The sequence below is a fragment of the Fukomys damarensis genome, unplaced genomic scaffold (assembly GCF_012274545.1).
Source record: "Fukomys damarensis isolate Sample0158 unplaced genomic scaffold, DMR_v1.0_HiC HiC_scaffold_3, whole genome shotgun sequence".
Classification (NCBI taxonomy): domain Eukaryota; kingdom Metazoa; phylum Chordata; class Mammalia; order Rodentia; family Bathyergidae; genus Fukomys; species Fukomys damarensis.
In genome coordinates, this window is record NW_022900915.1 from 46,492,027 (window position 1) to 46,510,685 (window position 18,659).

Sequence of the window (18,659 nt, forward strand, 5' to 3'; positions counted from 1 at the left end):
TTTTATCGCTTCTCGGCCTTTTGGCTAAGATCAAGTGAAATACATTATTTTTGAGATACGAAGGTGGTTTATATCTAAACCATAAATTATCATAAAATGTGGGCAAAGGTGAGAGTTATTCCTAACACTTAAGGAGAGTTGATAATGAGACAGATAAACCCAGAGAACGGTTGATGTTATCTGTAAATTACCTTTCTTGATATATAAATATAGCAAGGCTGGGGTATTCATTCAAATATCCTCTCTTCTTGAAATTATGGCTGCTTTTAATAACACTATATGTGCGATATAAATTAGAATTATATATGAACTAAAATGATTTAAATTGTGAGATTTCCCTGAGTATTAAACGCACTAGATATTTACAGGAGAATCCACGCTGCCCATTAAATGGTCTTTATGTAGGATGAGGAGTGGCATCAGGTCCAGACCTGTGCTCACCTCCTGGGCAGGGAAACTGTGGGGACAATTTGAACCTTCCTGAGTCTGACCCTGGTGAGGTGCATGAGGATCCCCGGGAATAGGAATATTTCCTGCAGGCCCAGGAGGTCCTGGAACAGATGTGGATCCCTTGGCTGACCCCGTTGGCTGTGCTGATCACTGTCTACAGTGGAAAGGATCCCAATGTGACCCCCCATCCCATACTTAACTCCACACCTAGTCTAACTTAGTGAATGGGTGCAGGAGTCTGTGGGGAAAGGAGCAGTTCAGAGATGAAGTGGACGTGGAGGTTCAGGCACAGGCGCTGCCCTTTCCTAGTGGGAAGAGCTTTTGCACTGACTGCTGAACACGGCCCGGTGTGCAAGGGGCGCAGGACAGGACAGGGACACAGGGACCTGGAGATCCACTCAGCCTGACACAGGTCCACATGAGGAGACCGTGGGCTTTGTTCATCCTCTCTCAGGACACCTGGTTCAGGCTTATTTCCTCCTGCAGTGATGCACATAAAGTCTTGTGGGCTTGCTGGTTATTTACGGCTTAGAAGAACACAGTAAATGTGTCCTCACTGTGCTCTCCAAATCCCTTCAAACCTGAAAAACGTTCTCTGTTTTGTTGCCTTTCTATGTGGCTGAAAACAGAAACTGTTCATCTAACTGAAGAGACTACCATGATATATAATAAAACCATCCAGGGAATGACATGCTTTTTTCTTTTTCACTAGAAACTGGTATAAAAGCACTGGAAGGACAGAGGCATCTCTTGGAGAACTCAATTTCAGGACACTGAAGAATGTTGCTTGATTGTCCTATACTGGACATTTTTGGGGTCACTTGGCTTCAGTTTCATGAGACTGTAATCTCACGTACCTGCGTTTGACTTCATTATCATAGGTGGACATGCAGATACAGCATGGTCAGATGTTGAGGGCCCAGGCTCATGTGCTGGGAGCCAGTGCCTTCCCTGTCCTGGGAGAGCTGATCTGCCCCAGAGTTGTAAGATTTCTGCTTGTTGGGGATTAGGAACCTTCCCTCTGCAAAGCTCTAGGTCATTAGGACCATTTCCGAGCAAGAAAACAGAAGATCCGCCATAGGCAAAACACAGTGGAAGATTCTCTTGGATTTTTCTTTTCTTGTTTTTTTTATTATATTCTTTTACAAGTTTGTCTATCAATTCGTCATTAAATTTCTCCTGCAATGAACTAACATTTAATACCTAAATGTTAAAAGTTTATAAAAACAATACGCCTCAAACAGAAAGTAAAACCATCACTCAGGGTCATTAACATGAATGAAGATGTCTATATAAAATTGAGATACTTCCATTCACTGAAATATGTGCACCTTTCATGGAAGATTTCTTCTTGATGACAACTGATTTTGTAAGGGAACAAAAGGAGTTTGAATAAAGGCATGAGAGAAATATGTTATTTTGATGAATTCACAGATTTGTTACATTTCGTTAAAAAACATCTTTGCCATTTTCAGGCTAATGTGTGAGGCATAAAATGAAAGTCAATTTTAAACAATTTATTCTTTACTAAATAGCTATAACAGTTGAATATGTCAGCCATAGTAAAGTAATGAATTGAAATAATGTCTTATTTACATGTACCGCATCACTGCAGGCAATCTCAGGAAAATCGAAATGAATGCTTGATGGAAAATCACATTCAGACCTCCACTGACTTCATCCTCCTGGGCCTGTTTCCTTCATCCAGCCTTGGCCTTTTCCTCTTCGCTCTCACCGTCCCCACCTTCCTGATGGCCCTGATTGGCAACCTGTCCATGGTCCTGCTCATCCTCCTGGACTCCCAGCTCCACACACCCATGTACTTCCTGCTCAGTCAGCTCTCCCTCATAGACCTCATTTACATCTGCACGACGGTGCCCAAGATGGCTTCCGGTTTCCTGTTTGGAAACAAGTCTATTTCCTTCATTGGGTGTGGGGTGCAGTGTTTCTTCTTTGTGACCTTAGCAGGTTCAGAAGGACCAATCCTGATGTCTATGGCCTATGACCGTTACTTGGCTATTTGCTTCCCTCTGCACTACCCCATCCGCATGAACAGAAGAGTGTGTGTGCTGATGATCCTGGGATCCTGGACCATGGGTGCTGTCGACTCCTGTGCTCACACAGTCTATGTCCTACACATCCCTTACTGCAGGTCCAGGGCCATCGATCATTTCTACTGCGAGATCCCAGCCATGCTGACTCTGGCCTGTGGGGACAACAGGGTCTATGAGTACACTGTGTTTCTCAGCAGTGTCCTCTTTCTCCTGCTCCCTTTCTTAGTCATCCTGGGTTCCTACGGGAAAGTGCTCCTTACTGTCTACCGTATGAGCTCAAGGGAAGGCAAGAAGAAGGCCTGTTCCACCTGCAGTGCCCACCTCACTGTGGTGGCTTTATACTACGTACCTTTTGTTTTCCCTTATCTGCGCCCCAAATCCCTCCGTTCTCCAGCAGAGGACAAGTTGGTGGCCGTCTTCTACACCATCCTCACCCCAATGCTTAACCCCGTGATCTACAGCCTGAGGAACAAAGAGGTGCTGGGGGCCCTGCGGAGAGTGGCTGGGAGGCTCTGTCCGACCACAATGTAGGTGAATTTCTGCCTCAGTGTTTTCAGTTTTGGATAAGGAGCAGAACAGTGCTTAATGTTGAGGCCTCGGGAAGCTGAAATAAGGTTTAAGATTTTCAAATTTTGAGACATGAAATGATAAAATTATTTCTAGTGTATTCAATTTCACTCACTTTGTCTCACCTTTCCAATAAAAATATAGTCTGTCGCTCTTGTCCCCTATTTTATTAGTATGTACATATTGAAATGGAAAGTGTGGAAAACTTTGCAGTTGTTTTGAATATGTTCTGTGATGAAAAGCTTTACATGGTATTTAATTTTTTGAAATTATACTAAAACGCACATCCTGCAAACTCCCCTCACACTACTCACTCTCATAGGAACACACTTTTCCCATTGCCCTTGCTTCTTTCTTATGCTGACCTCTCCAAATGTATGTGATTAGTTAAATTGTTAGTGAATTTTCTCCTGTGTAGTAGGAATACAGGAAAGATGCCTGAGTTCACAACCTCACCTGCATGTACCGATCAGTCCTGCACATCTGGAACTCACATTAGCACAGGGTGATGGAACAGAGACCCAAACTCTCTCTACCTCACCATCACCTCTGCCTCCTGTCTCCTGCTGACCTACAGGATCTCTCTTCTCAACACAGCAGTACTCTAAATGCTGATTAGCATCAGCATACAAGATTCCCACCTAAAAGGCAGTGCATTTTGAATGACACTGAATGAAAATGGAATACAACTCATGAAAATATAGGACATTATCTGTCAACTCTTGATTCTTCAGATAAGTATAACTTAACACACAGATGCCCATTCATAAATCCCAGAAATCCATGCATGTCCTACTCAATGTGTAGGAATGGTTTGTCTTTATTTCACAGGTCCTCTACAGTGTTTCTGATACAAGGTGTCACTGCTTCCCCCAGAGTAGCCTTTACTTCCTGGGCTCAGGCAGTGCTGCTTTCTCAGCCTCTTGAGAGTCTAAACCATGACCTGTGCCACTGCAGTACATATACCTTTGTCACTCGGGTCTTGCTGTTTGGCACACAGAATGGGCTTCCTTAAAAATGAGTGAGGGTGCTTGTTCATCTACAGAGCTGTGAACTGTAGTGAGTAATTCCTGTGGACAAAAGAAGACTTTCATAGACAAGTGAGAGCAACACCTCTATTTTACTTGAGTTGTGACCACTAAATTCTTTCAGTTTGAGCCAAGACCCCTGGCTGTCCATGATCATTGCATGGTTATAGTGGGGATGGTGAAGGTCATGGCCCCTGCACATCACCCTCAGAAAGACAGCTCCCCAGGTCTCCAGGCCAGGTGGGGCTCAGGGGATGCCCTGGTCCTCCTGTGTCCTGTCCACCCCACCGTATATCACCCACAAAAGCCTGATCTCCCAGGAGACTCCCTGTCCTGGTCAGAAAAAAGCCCCCGGTCCCACACACTCAGCTCCAACTGTGTCTCCTCCTCCCATCACGGGACCTGGCCCAGGGAGCCAGAGACGCCACCGAGAAAGCCTGGGTCATGGAGTCCTCCTCATGTCCTCCGTCCACCTCCAAGGTCTCTCACCTCCTCCTCCTCCTCCTCACAGTTCTGTCCGCACAGGGCCTGGAGGGCCAGGTGGGCTCTGCTGTAATATCCATGGCCGTTTCCTGAGGGCAACAGAGAGGCTCTTCAACTTGCAAAGACAGGGCATTCAGTGTGTGGATTTTTACTTCAGGAATTGTTTCTGTCTTGAATACTAACAATTCAAATATTGTTAAATCCTTACACAAAAATTTGATGCAACGCTGTTCATTTCTGAAGAGAACATGTTATTGATTTCTTAGAAATGAGAAATTCATGAACATAATAACGCTTCTATTTGTAACAAAAGTTAATCTCTGAATATTTTGTGAATAACTCCCTACAATTACAATGTTCCTAATTTTATCATTTTCATTACCTATTTTAAAATGATGAGATTGGTCATAATTCAACGGACTTTTCAAAGGAAATAATTGGACATTGTATAATAGCATGTATGCACATTTCTAAAATTTTCTATTTCTATACTCTAATTAAATGCAGTCATTTTCATGCACTTTCTGTCACTATGAGCAACTTAGGAAATTATGAGTATGTGCAGGCACATCACAGCCACACAGGCCCTGAGTTACGGCGTGGACACAGAAGGCGCCTTAAGAAACCAGAGCAGTACAGCCCTGGAAAGTACAGATGAAGCTGCCTGGTCCTCCCCAGGGCAGCCTGCAGAGACCCCTGTGCCCACAGGGCTCTGTCCTCACCTTGGCCTCAGGCCAGTCAGTGTGCTCGGTGACTGGCCCTCCTGTCAGTCTCAGTGGACCTTCCCCAGGGATAGGGCTGTCCTGAGAATCACTCCTCAGCTCCATTATTAAAGGTGCTGGTTTCTTCCCAGTCTCCGGGAGGGCTCTGTAATGCCAGGTGGGGAATGAGAGGCATTTGACAGGAGAATAGTGAAAAGGTCCACTGGGAAGCATGACTTTGTGCACCTGTGACTGTGGGCTCATTGTCCACTGGATTCGGTCCTGAAGCTCTGAAGCCTGACTGTCTTGGGTGTGATCACCTACCTTAGGATTCATCCAGTGAAGTTCCAGGCTGGAGGTGCTGCTGAGGCCTAGCGTTCGGCTCAGGTGGACACTGTTGGGGAGACCTTGAGGCTGCGCCTCCTTCTCAGGTTCCTGCCTCTCAGCCTTCTGACCACTGTGGACTGAGCAGGTGGTTTCTCCTGGCCCTTCTGCTACACAGCTCCTGCATTGATACCAGCCCCTCATAAAAGCAGGAGCTGAACTAAACTGATCTTCTAAGCAGTGGGTGTTGGGTATTTTGTCCAGGAACTCCAACACACAGCAGCACAACAGGTAATCAAGTCAGGGAGTTTTCCAATGTGTGGAGGTAGTAAGAGGTAATAATGCCACCTATCTCTTTGGTTACTAATTGGGAGGAGAAATTCTGGAATACGCTTGTGAAAGCTTAATTTCAGAAACAGACTGGAAGTTGAATTTCAGTATAAGGTGCTGTATTTTTTATACCACTGAACACAGACATAGTGGTATAAGGTGCAGACAACAAAAACTGAGTTTGGATCCAGTGAGGAGCCTGTGCCCTGTGCCGTAGGACACAGTGGAAGCCAGGAGAGCACAATGTACTGCATGTGCTGTCTGTGTGCTCAAGGACACAGAAAGGTAAATTCTACTCTAAACACAAACTCATAGTAGAGGCTGAATTTTGTCTTCTTACAATCTATTTGTTTTGCTTTTTGCTTGTGTTCTTTGTTGTTTTTCTCAAGAGTGGTGAGTGAATCTGAGCATTTGTCAACTTAATACTACCTCCTACTTTCTCTTTTATCTTCTACGAGGGCATTTTATTGCACTCAAGTATCTGGAAATTATCACGATCATTTCCATATAAAAATGTGAAAGAGTATTTCCTATTTTAAAAACGTGAAATTGGTTAAATAAAGAAATCCACAATTTTTATAATTCAAAACACATTTTGGAAAAGATTCCAGGAACCACATCAAGAGTAGCTGTGTGAATTTGTGTTCATATCCATTTCTAGCTTTATATTTCTAATTTTGCAATACACTTATCTCATATCTGTGCAGAGGACAACATTTCAGAAAAATAATAGTACTAATATCTACTTTAGAGACATGAAAATGCTTAATTGAGATCTGAGCACACATAGTTTATAAAACAACTTGAGTTCTACACCATTGGAGAAGCACGGCTGTATTTATTCTCACAATGCTGACTACACCCACGGGATGATGGCGATCATGATGAAGTCATTACACTAGCAGTTCCTGTGCAGCGCTGTCTCACACCAGGTCTCCACCAAGTGTGCACCCAGTGTCTCCTCACAGGCAGCTGTCTTCCTCCAGGTTGACTTCTGAAAGACGCTGTGTGACATTCCCACCAGAGTCTACTTTTCTTAAATGTCAATGGAATGATCTAGAACAAGTTTCAACCTAAACTTTAGGTGGTGACCTCATGCAGTGTAGGACAATGAGACCGATTTCATTCCAAAGAGCTCCATGCAGTGGGTTCTGCACATCGATGAGGTGCCTTCCTCCTACTACCTGCTTATGGATTAATGCTGCTGTGTCACTGGGGACCTTCGGGGAGGCATATAAGTCAGGGACACTCAGATGCACAAAATATCACCAGATTCTATGGGCTTCTTTATATCCCCCAAATTGTTCATTATACCATGGAAGATATTGAAAATAAATATTATGTCATTGTGTAGTGAAGCCATTTCTTCCCAGGTGAGCAGAATAATCTCGGCCCCTGTGCAGTCTTTGCTGTTCAGTGCATCTACTGTGGAAATCCTCACAGAAAAGGGGACCTAGGAGAGCTCCCCACACACTGGCAGAACTCTCCTCTCCTTATTTGGGTCCTCTCTGGCACCTGAGAGTCCACAGAACGCCCCTCACAGAGTGAAGAATTCAAGTGCCCCGAGGTCAGTGCAGAGCATCTCCTAGAGGTGTGGACAGGCAGACGCAAGTATGGCCAGGTGTGCGCAAGGACTGCGGTGGCTTTCCACAGAGATGACACAGAATCCTTGTCAGGAGGACCCACTTCCTTCTCAGGGTCAGAGCTCAGCCCTGCACCGGCGGGAGGCTCAGTGCATGGCCACTCAGGGGCGTTCGGGTACTTCAGGCAGTGAGAGAAGAAAGAACAGATGCAGATTGCTGAGGAAGCCGGCAGACTGCGTCATGAACCTGAGACATTTATCTGTTTATTAGTATTTAAGTGTTGGACACTCGTTTTAGAGGCTTTTAAAAGTTGAATCTAGGATTTCTTAGAAGACGAACCGCAAATAAAATTTAGGAGAACTTTTGGTGAATTTAGCTTGCTCCACCTCTGAAAACGATCAGAATAGATGCATTGAAAGCAGCATTATGTGTAAATTCCTGTCTCTCAGAATCCTCTGTTGACAGGAAGCAGAGTGGGAGAGCCTGTGTTGCAGCGGAAACTGCATGGTGCAGACACTCTGGGGCGTCATAGTATAAAGTATTTATACTATGGAATTTGTCAAATTTGATAGTGATCTATACCTATTCACTGATATTTCTGTGTTTAGGGTGAACCATGCTGATTCTCCATGGAAAATTACAATCATACAACCACCGACTTCATCCTCCTGGGCCAGTTCCCCCCCTTCAGCCTTGGCCTTTTCCTCTTCACTCTCACCTTCCCTACGTTCCTGATGGCCCTGACTGGAAACCTGTGCATGGTCCTTCTCATCCTCCTGGATGCCCAGCTCCACACACCCATGTACTTCCTGCTCAGTCAGCTCTCCCTCATGGACCTCATTTATATCCGCACCACTGTGCCCAAGATGGCTTCCGGTTTCCTATGTGGGAACAAGTCGATCTCCTTCATTGGGAGCGGGGTGCAGATTTTCTTCTTTGTGACCTTAGCAGGTTCAGAAGGACTGCTCCTGATGTCTATGGCCTATGACCGTTAGGTGGCTATTTGCTTCCCTCTGTACTACCCCATCCTCATGAACAGAAGAGTGTGTGTGCTGATGATCCTGGGATCCTGGGCCATGGGTGCTGTCAACTCCTGTGCTCACACAGTCTGTGTCCTTGGTATCCCTTACTGCAGGTCCAGGGCCATCGATCATTTCTACTGCGAGATCCCAGCCATGGTTTCTCTGGCCTGTGGTGACACATGGGTCTATGAGTACACTGTTTTCTTTAGCATCATCATCTTTCTCCTGTTTCCTTTCTTGGTCATCCTGGCTTCCTATGGGAAAGTGCTCCTTGCTGTCTACCGCATGCGCTCACAGGAAGGCAGGAGGAAGGCTTATTCCACCTGCAGTGCCCACCTCACTGTGGTGACTTTCTACTATGTACCCTGTGCTTACACTTATCTCCGCCCCAAATCCCTCCGGTCTCCAGCAGAGGACAAGGTTGTAGCTGTCTTCTACACTATCCTCACCCCATTGCTCAACCCCATGATCTACAGCCTGAGGAACAAGCAGGTGCTGGGGGCCCTGACGAGACTCCCTCAGAGCATCTGCTCGCTGAAAATGTAGGTACATTTTTTCCTCCCTATGATTATTAGTGGATTTCACATGAAAAATTTATAATTTTGAAGTCTCTGGAAATAATCTGTAAATTTTAAATCTTTAAAATTTCTTACTATCATTGTGTATTCTAGTCAATGTTCTTTTCTTGTTCTTTTTGCTTCTTCCTCATGTCATCATGACCCTCGGTGATTTATTAATGTGAGAACATAACGTTCTTTTCTTGTTCTTTTTGCTTCTGCCTCATCAGCATCATGACCCTCGGTGATTTATTAATGTGAGCATAATACTTTGAGAACTTGGAGAAATTAAATGGAAAATGTGGAAATGATTTAAAATATGAGGATATGAGAATATTTTAGGATATGAGAATGTGAGGTATTGAGAATATGTTAGGAATGTGAGATATGAAAAAAATTAATATGTGTGAAAAAAAAATATATATGTATTTGTGCCCTGTTAAACCTGACCATTATAAATATTATTGTAATTTGGGCTAGTTTATTAAGCTTAATATGTAAAATCTTGTGAAATTAATATGTTACTACAAAAAATGATCAAAATATGAATGTTTAAAATTTTTACATTATTTCTTGTACTCATTGCCATTAATCCTCACTGAAATCCTCTCCCATGATTCATACACTTGTTCCACTGATGCTGTCAGCACAGACACATTTATGGAAGTCCTCTGCTTGCCTGTACTTTTCAGATAGGACAGAAAATAGAGAGATTTCTACTGCCCAGGAAAAACCAATGGAAAGTCTACCTCTATAATATAACCGCATTTTCCTTCACTTTCTGCACCAGAAATTGCTCCTTGCAACTTCTAGCTGTTTTCCAGAGTCAAAACTAAACACTAAAGGCTATAAAATGTGAAGTGATATGATTTCTATTTCCCTCTGGAGCAAAGCTTTGCCATTCACACCTGACAGACATTGAAAAGTAGACATGGAATAGTGGGAATTTCACAGAGAGAGCTCATGAGGAAGTGTGTGAAGAAGGAGACCTGTCCTGCAGGAATGTGGTCCTCTCCAGTCAGGAGGAAAGAGGCTTTTATTCCTGTGGAGGGGCAGCCTTTCCCTCTCTCCCACCTCCAATGCCCAGTGTCTCTCAGGCATGCTGGCCCTAGACTTCCTTGAGAGGATCCCAATGCCAATTCTCATCTGTTCTGTCAAAGGTAGAATCGGTAATTGATTATATTCCTACATGAGACAAAGCTCTTTATGTTTACCTAATGTTAACCAAATCACTTTCAGATGAAAAGTACAAATACTAGCCAAGCTTGGTTGCAAAATTCCCTAATCCAAAATCCTGGACAAACTGAGGCAGGACATACACAAGTTCCCAGATAGCTTGGCAATTTGAGGAGAATGCCGTTAGAATAAAAATTTTAAAGCCCTGGAGATGTTCCTCAGCTGGAGAGTGGTTACCTAAGTTATACAAGATTTTGGGTTAGGTGCTCAGCACTGCAAGAAGAAAAATAAATGCTATATAATACCAGTCACATTTTCAATGAAAAATGAAATTAATTGCACCCAAAATGATATAACATGGTGATCACCAGGATTCCTGATTGGCAGGAAGTGGGGAGAAGTATGTTGAATGGTACAACTTTTCATTCAGGTAGGATACATAAGTCTAGCAATCTAAGGCACAGTCAAAGTGTTAGGTTGTAATATCACATTTCATATTAAGTTTTGGAAAATGGAAATTTTAGTTGCTCATTAGGCTAAAACAGAGGCAGGGACTATGGAGAGTACTTTACAAGAGAATTTGTTATCATTCTAATTAATTCTTTGCATCTATCTAATCACGGTAGTTTCCATTTACATACACAATAAAAATAATAAAGAAACTAAACTAGATTAAAATTGTCTCTGGAGTCATCTATCTCAATTCATGGTGATGAAATCATTTTTCTTAATGTGATGTGCAGTTCTTGTAGCAGATCTAACACTGCCTCCGTGGTTTCCTAGCTACCATCCTCCTCCTGACTCCTTCTGTGTACCCAAGCTAAATGCAGTGTCTTCAGTATCAACACTTCATAAGTCAGGCATTCAATCGCTCACATCCTCAGTACACAGCACTCTAGATACTCAAAAGTTACATGGCTGTAAAAATCATGTTTTCTCCTCTGTCAAGATTATTAGAAATATCATAGGTGAGCACCTGTGAGTTCAAAATGGAACTGTAACTTTTGTTCTATTTGAGCACATTCCAGATTTCCTAGTAATGAAATGTGAAATTGCAGAGCCTTGTAATCTTCCTTTTTATTGTTACCTTATGGACCCATTTTCTTTATGTCCTCAGGAATTCTGAATCTCTGTTTTTGTCACTGGATGTTGTTTACTGATTATCTGATTTGCATTAAAGCTACTTCCATGTGTTGGCTTCCTTAATCTCAATAAAAGAAATGAAAGGAAAGTCCACAGCAGTGCAAGAAGAAATGTGAAATCACCACGATCGTCATGGAAATTGAGAGGATTATTGGCGATTATTTAAAATACTTGTCTTTCAATAAATCAGACAATCCAGAAGAAATGAATAGATTTTGATATATTTATAACTTATGAAACATGAACCAAGAGCATAAAATATCTTGAAATACCTCAACAACAGGCAAATAACTCACTAATAAAAAGCCACCTGCTATGAAAATCCAAGAAGTGATGGATTTACCACTAGTTATTGAAGTACTTTAGGGAATACCTCATACAAATACTCTTCAGTCTCTCCAATGAAACTGCAAAGAAGAGATAAGAGTGCTGCCAAACACATTCCTGGAAGCCAGCATTACCGTGATTGCATAGCTGGACAAGGTGTCAACCAAAAAGGAAAACGGCAAGCCAATCCCACTTATGAACATAGGTGGAAAGACCCTCATCAAGGTACTGGGAAACAGAATACATATCACACATTAGGACTGTGTAGACTTCATCCCATGAATGCAGGGATGGTTCAGCATTTGCAAATCAATAAATGCAATGTATCACATGAACAGAAGGGAGGACAGAAATCATAGGAGCGTCTTAGTAGACACACAAAAAGCTTTTAGTAAACTCCATAGCTCTTCATAATAAAATCCTGTAAAACTAGGAATAGATGGACCTTATCTCAGTCAGATAAAGACATTTATACTAAAGCTACTGCCAATAACACAACAAGTTTAAAAGCGGTAATCTTTTTTCCTAAAGTCAGGAGGAAGAAGACAAATATGTCAATTATTACCACTCCAATTCTGTATAGTACTTAATACATCAGCCAGGACATTCAGGTAACATGCACACACAAACACTACACAGGCACACGCACACACACACACATACACACCCACACATGCACATTAAAACATGAAAAAACTAGGTATAAAATCTTTCCATACATAAATCTTTTGATACACAAATTGATGCACTGTTGGACAACGAATTAACAAAGTTAGTGTTAAAACAATGAATTCAAAAAGAAAATATTTTTTAAATTGTAAACAATTGAGAAGTAAAACACAACACCTGAGAAAGTATATCCATAAGAATTTTGAGGGAAAAAAACAGAAGTTTTGGAAATGAGAAGATCAAAGCTGGTTGGTGATGCATGGCTGTAATCCCATTACTCAGGAACCTGATCAGAAAGATTGTGAGTTTGATCCCAGTCTTGTAATTTAACAACTTAATGAAACTCTGTCTCAAAATCTTTTGTTGAAAGTTCTAGCAATTCTGTGTGAGAGCTTTATGTTCTGTCCCTTACTTTGAAAAATATTCAGTAAGTTAAATATTCAATTCTGTTGAAAGTCTCACCACTAAATCAAGACGAGGAAAGCATATTAGTTCTTGTGTTAAGGTTCAAAAATTCAGAAAAAAGATCATATGAGAATCTATAAACAGAACATACAAGATCCTGGTACAAACTAAAAAGAAGTAAGACCATTGGGAGTTGGTAGTAAGGAGCAGATATTTTTGCTAATGACACAAGTTTGATGCATTCAGTTTAGTAAAAGAAACAGCACTGAGCATAAAAAAGATAAGCTTCAAGACAGCACTTATGATTAAATTCAATACTGTACTCTCATACAGAGATGAATCATACAAACTCAAAAACACTATTCACAAGAAAGAATGAAATTAATCTACAGTATAACTCAACTGTACCTAATAGCCATTTGCAAAATATTCTTTCAACAAAACCATCTCACAAAACTATTTCCAAATAGGCTAAAGCTGTGCTTTAGGTCATAATTCACAAGCTACAAAAAATACAGCTCATTGCATATCAAATAGCAATGAAAAAAATAGATATTAATAATAACTGCAAGAATACAGAAATATTTAGAGATTAAGCCACACTTTTGAATGAGCACAGTGTCTCTGAAGATATCAAAGAGAAAACTTAAAAGATGTATAGATTTAAATAAAAATGAAAAAAGACACCCTAAAAATTATGGAAAAGTTTGGAGAAATTTTAAAAACTTATTATTTTCTGTGTTAGAAATTCGGAGCAATATCAGAAAGGAAATCTAATGATATATTTCCACGTAATTATGAGAAATCAAATTTCTAAGCAATTGAAGAATATAAGTAATAAATATCAGAGCTGAAATTAATGCAATAATAGCTAAAATAAAATACAATCAATGAAACAAGGAATACTTTCGGTGAAAAGATGTAGCAGATTGAAAAATCTTTAGACAAACTGTTACTTATCCTTTTTAACACTTAAATACTTTCTTGTGATTTAGTGATTATAGTCAATATGTGAAACATTTGATGTAAACAGTATGTAAGGAAATTAAATATTAATTTTAAAATGCCAAGTATTTCAAGTATTTCTTATAATGTGCTAATGTTAAATTTATCATATAGTATATTATATTATTGTAAATTTGCTTCACAGGAAAATCAAAACTGGCAAACCCACAGAGACGCATCCTAGCCACACGGGGTAAAGCAGGAATATTTACCCACAGGGTCCCACCAGACTGTGAGATGCAGGACCCTGGAGAGTCTGAGAGGAACAACGGGATCGCCAGGAAGGACCTGCAGCACCCAGGAAGCACTGAGCACCCACAGGCTCCTCCCTGCCCTGGCACAGGCCAAGCCTGCTGCCTGAGCAGCCCCTGAGGTCCAGGTCTCCCAGGTCTTTCCCAGGAGCCCCTGGTCCTCTAAGCACTAGGTCAGGAGAGCAGGACTCAAGCTCTGGGGTCAATACAGAGCTGGCTCTGAGGTAGGTGAGGGCTGTGGATGCTCTGGGAGGCTTGAAGAGCTCTGCTCCAGGGGCCTGGCCAGGCGGGCCGCCTCTGACCTGGGAGAGAAGAGGAGAGAGCTGGGACTCTAGGTGCATCTGTGTGCAGCTCCTGGGGAGTCCATACTCTGCAGAAGGCACTTAAACTAAGAAAATTCCGGAGTAGCAGGGATTACAAGTAGACTTTTTTTTTAAAACAAGACAGCATTAAAGGAATTTTTATTTAGCTAATGTGACTTTCAAACTTAGACACATAAATAGAAAGATGCCAGATAATTGATGGATTTTTCCTTAAAATGCAGAGAGTGAATGTGCTCAGTAAATACATTTTTGAAATATGAAGGTGGTTTATATGTAAACTATAAATTATCATAAAATGTGGGAAAAGGTGAGAGTTATTTGGGACACTTAAGATGAATGAGTTCATAGTGAGATAGATAGACCCAGAGAATGGCTGATGTTATCTATAAATTATCTTTCTTGATATATAAATACAGCAAGGCTGTGGTATTCATTCACTTATCCTTCCTTCTTGAAATTATGCCTGCTTTAAATAACACTATACGTACGATATAAATTAAAATTATATATGAACTCAAATTATTTAAATTGTGAGATTTCTCTGAATATTAAACACACTAGATATTTACAGAAGAATCCACGCTTCCCATTAAATGGTCTTCTTCTAGGATGAGCAGGGGCATCAGGTCCAGACCTGTGCTCACCTCCTGGGCAGGGAAACTGTGGGGACAATTTGAACCTTCCTGAGTCTGTTCCTGGTGAGGTACATGAGGATCCCTGGGTGTAGGAATATTTCCTGCAGGCCCAGGAGGTGCTGGAATAGGTGTGCATCCCTTGGTGGGCCCCGTTGGCCATGCTGATCGCTGTCTGCAGTGGAAAGGATCCCAATGTGACCCCCCATCCCATACTTAACTCCACACCTAATCTAACTTAGTGAATGGGTGCAGGAGTCTGTGTGGGAAAGGAGCAGTTCAGAGATGAAGTGGACGTGGAGGTTCAGGCACAGGAGCTGCCCTTTCCTAGTGGGAAGAGCTTTTGCACTGACTGCTGAACAAGGCCTGGTGTGCAGGGTTAGCAGGTCGGAACAGGGACAAGGTCACCCTGCAGGTGCCTGGGCTGCACCTGTGCCATCTGAAGGAGGAAGCCGATTGGGAGAGTCTGCTGCTCCCTGGGTTTCCGGAACACAGGTGTCTCTGTTTCTCCAGCTCATTGCTTTTGTTTTTTTTTTTTTGTTTTGTATTGCTTTGTTTTGTTTTTCCCTATGAGTACAACTAGCTCTCAGTGGAAAGCATTTTTCTCTCTGCAGTATTTTAACTGACATGCATCTGTTGATTATAAAAGCTTTTCCTAAGTGTTTTATAAAACACTATCTAATGGGGCTTTTCACTAAAGCTTATTTTAAGAGTTATTAATTTTTAAACACCACATTCCAGTGAAGTAGTACTGGGGTGAGAGTGTTTTCTAAATGTATAGATGCCTATTGAGAATAGCTCAGACTTCCTTGGGATGGGAGGGCCCAGAAGCCTCTGTCTCCCCACCGCGCCCACTGTGCCGTGTCGTGGGCACCTGAGCTGTCAGGGAAACCGCAGCAGCCCTTCGTGGACCCCTCATGTGTGGGCTGCAGACTCCACCCACGGGCCGTGCCCTTCCAGTTTGGTGCGACTCCAGCGGGTTGTATATGCGCGAGCGTGGATCCGCCCAGCCTGACCCAGGTCAGCAGGACGAGGCCCGGTGCTTTGCTCCTCCTCTCTCAGGACACCAGGACCAGGCTTATTTCCTCCTGAGGTGATGTCGCCCCAGCCTCCTGGGATTCTTGGAGGTAGAAGATTCAGGATACAGGAATATGAACACTCACATATACACCATGCTCTTCAAATCCTAAAAATGTTGTGTTTCTTGCTGTCATATATTTTTTAATGACTGCAGAAAAAATTACTTATATAGCACAAATGTGATCAGAACACATCATTTATTAAAATAGCCTGAGGAACTATGTCAACTTGTACTTTACTAGAAACTGTTATGGCAAGACTAGAAGGGAGGTGAAGATTCAGCGCCAGGGCACAGTGGCCACAGTGCTGGTGGGTACAGTGGAGAAGGGACGGGCTCCTGGGTGGTCGGACTGGATTTTACACTGCTATAAATTCACGTCTATTGGCCTCTTGACAGAAGTCTTGTATGTGGACCTGAGATAAATGTAGGTTTACACATTAGATGCGGGAACCAGGAGCCAGTTGTTTCCTTCACCTCCTGGGAGGGCGTCTGGCTGAAGGATAATGGGGAAGGCTGCTGTGGAAAGGTCCAGATCTTCAGGACACCCGGGAGATCACCAGGACAGAGAACGGGCTCAGCTGTGCAAAATATGGGGAGGTGATTCTTGGGTGTTATTGTTCGGTTTTTGAGATTTGTGTATCTAAAATTACAGCTTTAAATTCTTTATTACATGTCTGAAAATGCAAAATTAAATATCATTTTGTTACACAAAAATAATTTTAAACATAATCACACCTCAGAAAGGAGGAAAACTCACTGAAAGGGCTCATCACAACTATATTAAAATCTGAGTCCACCATTCAGATAATTCCACTGATTTTTATACATACACATATGGGACAACATCTCATAGTAATAACAAATAGATTATCTGATTCTAACAAAGCATTATAAAACTATATCATTTTCATCAATTCATGGAATTCTATATTTCCCCGTTTATTTTTAGAAATATGTATGAAGCAAAAAATGTAGCTGATTTTTCAAAATAGTTTCTTAATATATACAGAGATGTAATAGTAGAATATATCAGTGTGAATGAAATAAAGAATTGCAATAACTTTTTATCTATATGTACCTAATAATGGCAGGAAATCTCAGGAAAGTTAAACAAATGCCGAATGGAAAATTACAATCAGACCTCCACCAACTTCATCCTTCTGGGTCTGTTCCCCACATCGAGCCTTGGCTTTTTCCTCTTCGCTCTCACTGTCCCCACCTTCCTGATGGCCCTGACTGGCAACCTGTCCATGGTCCTGCTCATCCTCCTGGACGCCCAGCTCCACACACCCATGTACTTCCTACTCAGTCAGCTCTCCCTCATGGACCTCATTTACATCTGCACCACTGTGCCCAAGATGGCTTCCGGTTTCCTGTTTGGGAACAAGTCCATCTCCTTCATTGGGTGTGGGGTTCAGTGTTTTTTCTTTGCAACTTTAGCAGGTTCAGAAGGACTGCTCCTAATGTCTATGTCCTATGACCGTTACATGGCTATTTGCTTCCCTCTGCACTACCCCATCTACATGAGCAGAAGAGTCTGTGTGCTGATGATCCTGGGATCCTGGGTCCTGGGTGCTGTCAACTCCTGTGCTCACACAGTCTATGTCCTCCAAATCCCTTACTGCAGGTCCAGGGCCATTGATCATTTCTTCTGTGATATCCCAGCCATGCTGACTCTGGCCTGTGGGGACACCTGGCTCTACGAGTACATTGTGTTCTTCAGCACTTTTATCTTTGTCCTGTTTCCTTTCATTGTCATCCTGGGTTCCTATGGGAAAGTGCTCCTTGCTGTCTACCACATGCGCTCACGGGAAGGCAGGAAGAAGGGCTATTCCACCTGCAGTGCCCACCTCACTGTGGTGACTTTCTATTATGTACCCTTTGCTTATACTTATCTCCGCCCCAAATCCCTCCGGTCTCCAGCAGAAGACAAGTTGGTAGCCGTCTTCTACACCATCCTCACCCCAGTGCTCAACCCTGTGATCTACAGCCTGAGGAACAAGGAGGTCCTGGGGGCCCTAAGGAGAGTGGCTGGGAAGTTCTGCTGTAAAGCAATGTAGGTAAACTTCTGACTAAGTATATTCAGCAGTGGATAGGGACTAGAAAAATATTTAATATTGAGGACTGGAAACTAGAAATAACGTCTAAGATATTTAAATTTTGAAATATGGCCTGATAATTGTTATGTGTTCTAGTGTATACATTTTTCTTTATCTCAACTTTGCAATAAAAATATTGCAGCTGAAGTTATTGTCGTTTTGGGGACAATATTTTATTATTATGGACATATTCAAATGCATTATTAGGAAACATTTGCAGACCTCTTGAATGTTTTATATGATCAAAATCTTTGTTGAATATTTTAATGTTTAAATATTACAGTAAAAACACATTACTAATAATTTCTCTGAAAACTTTCACATTCCTAGAAACACACTTATCCCATTATCCTTGCTACATTTCTTACTCTGAACTCTGAAAATTGCATGTAGACACTCAGGCTCCTAAATGTCTCTCCCTTTGCCTGTGTCAGCAGTACAGAAATGTT

General features: G+C 42.1%; 2 protein-coding genes and 1 pseudogene across 2 annotated transcripts; all 3 read left to right on the forward strand.

Annotated features, from left to right (window-relative positions):
• The first annotated feature begins 2,096 nt into the window (after positions 1 to 2,096).
• On the forward strand, positions 2,097 to 3,035 carry LOC104858224 (olfactory receptor 2L3). The gene has a single exon (XM_033766293.1). The coding sequence runs from the start codon at positions 2,097 to 2,099 to the stop codon at positions 3,033 to 3,035; it is 939 nt and encodes a 312-aa protein (XP_033622184.1).
• A 5,114-nt stretch (positions 3,036 to 8,149) lies between these two features.
• Positions 8,150 to 9,088, forward strand: LOC104858225 (annotated as a pseudogene).
• An 8,144-nt stretch (positions 9,089 to 17,232) lies between these two features.
• Positions 17,233 to 18,171, forward strand: LOC104858226 (olfactory receptor 2L3). The gene has a single exon (XM_010618314.1). It carries the CDS (start codon positions 17,233 to 17,235, stop codon positions 18,169 to 18,171), a length of 939 nt encoding a protein of 312 aa, XP_010616616.1.
• Positions 18,172 to 18,659: the final 488 nt, after the last annotated feature.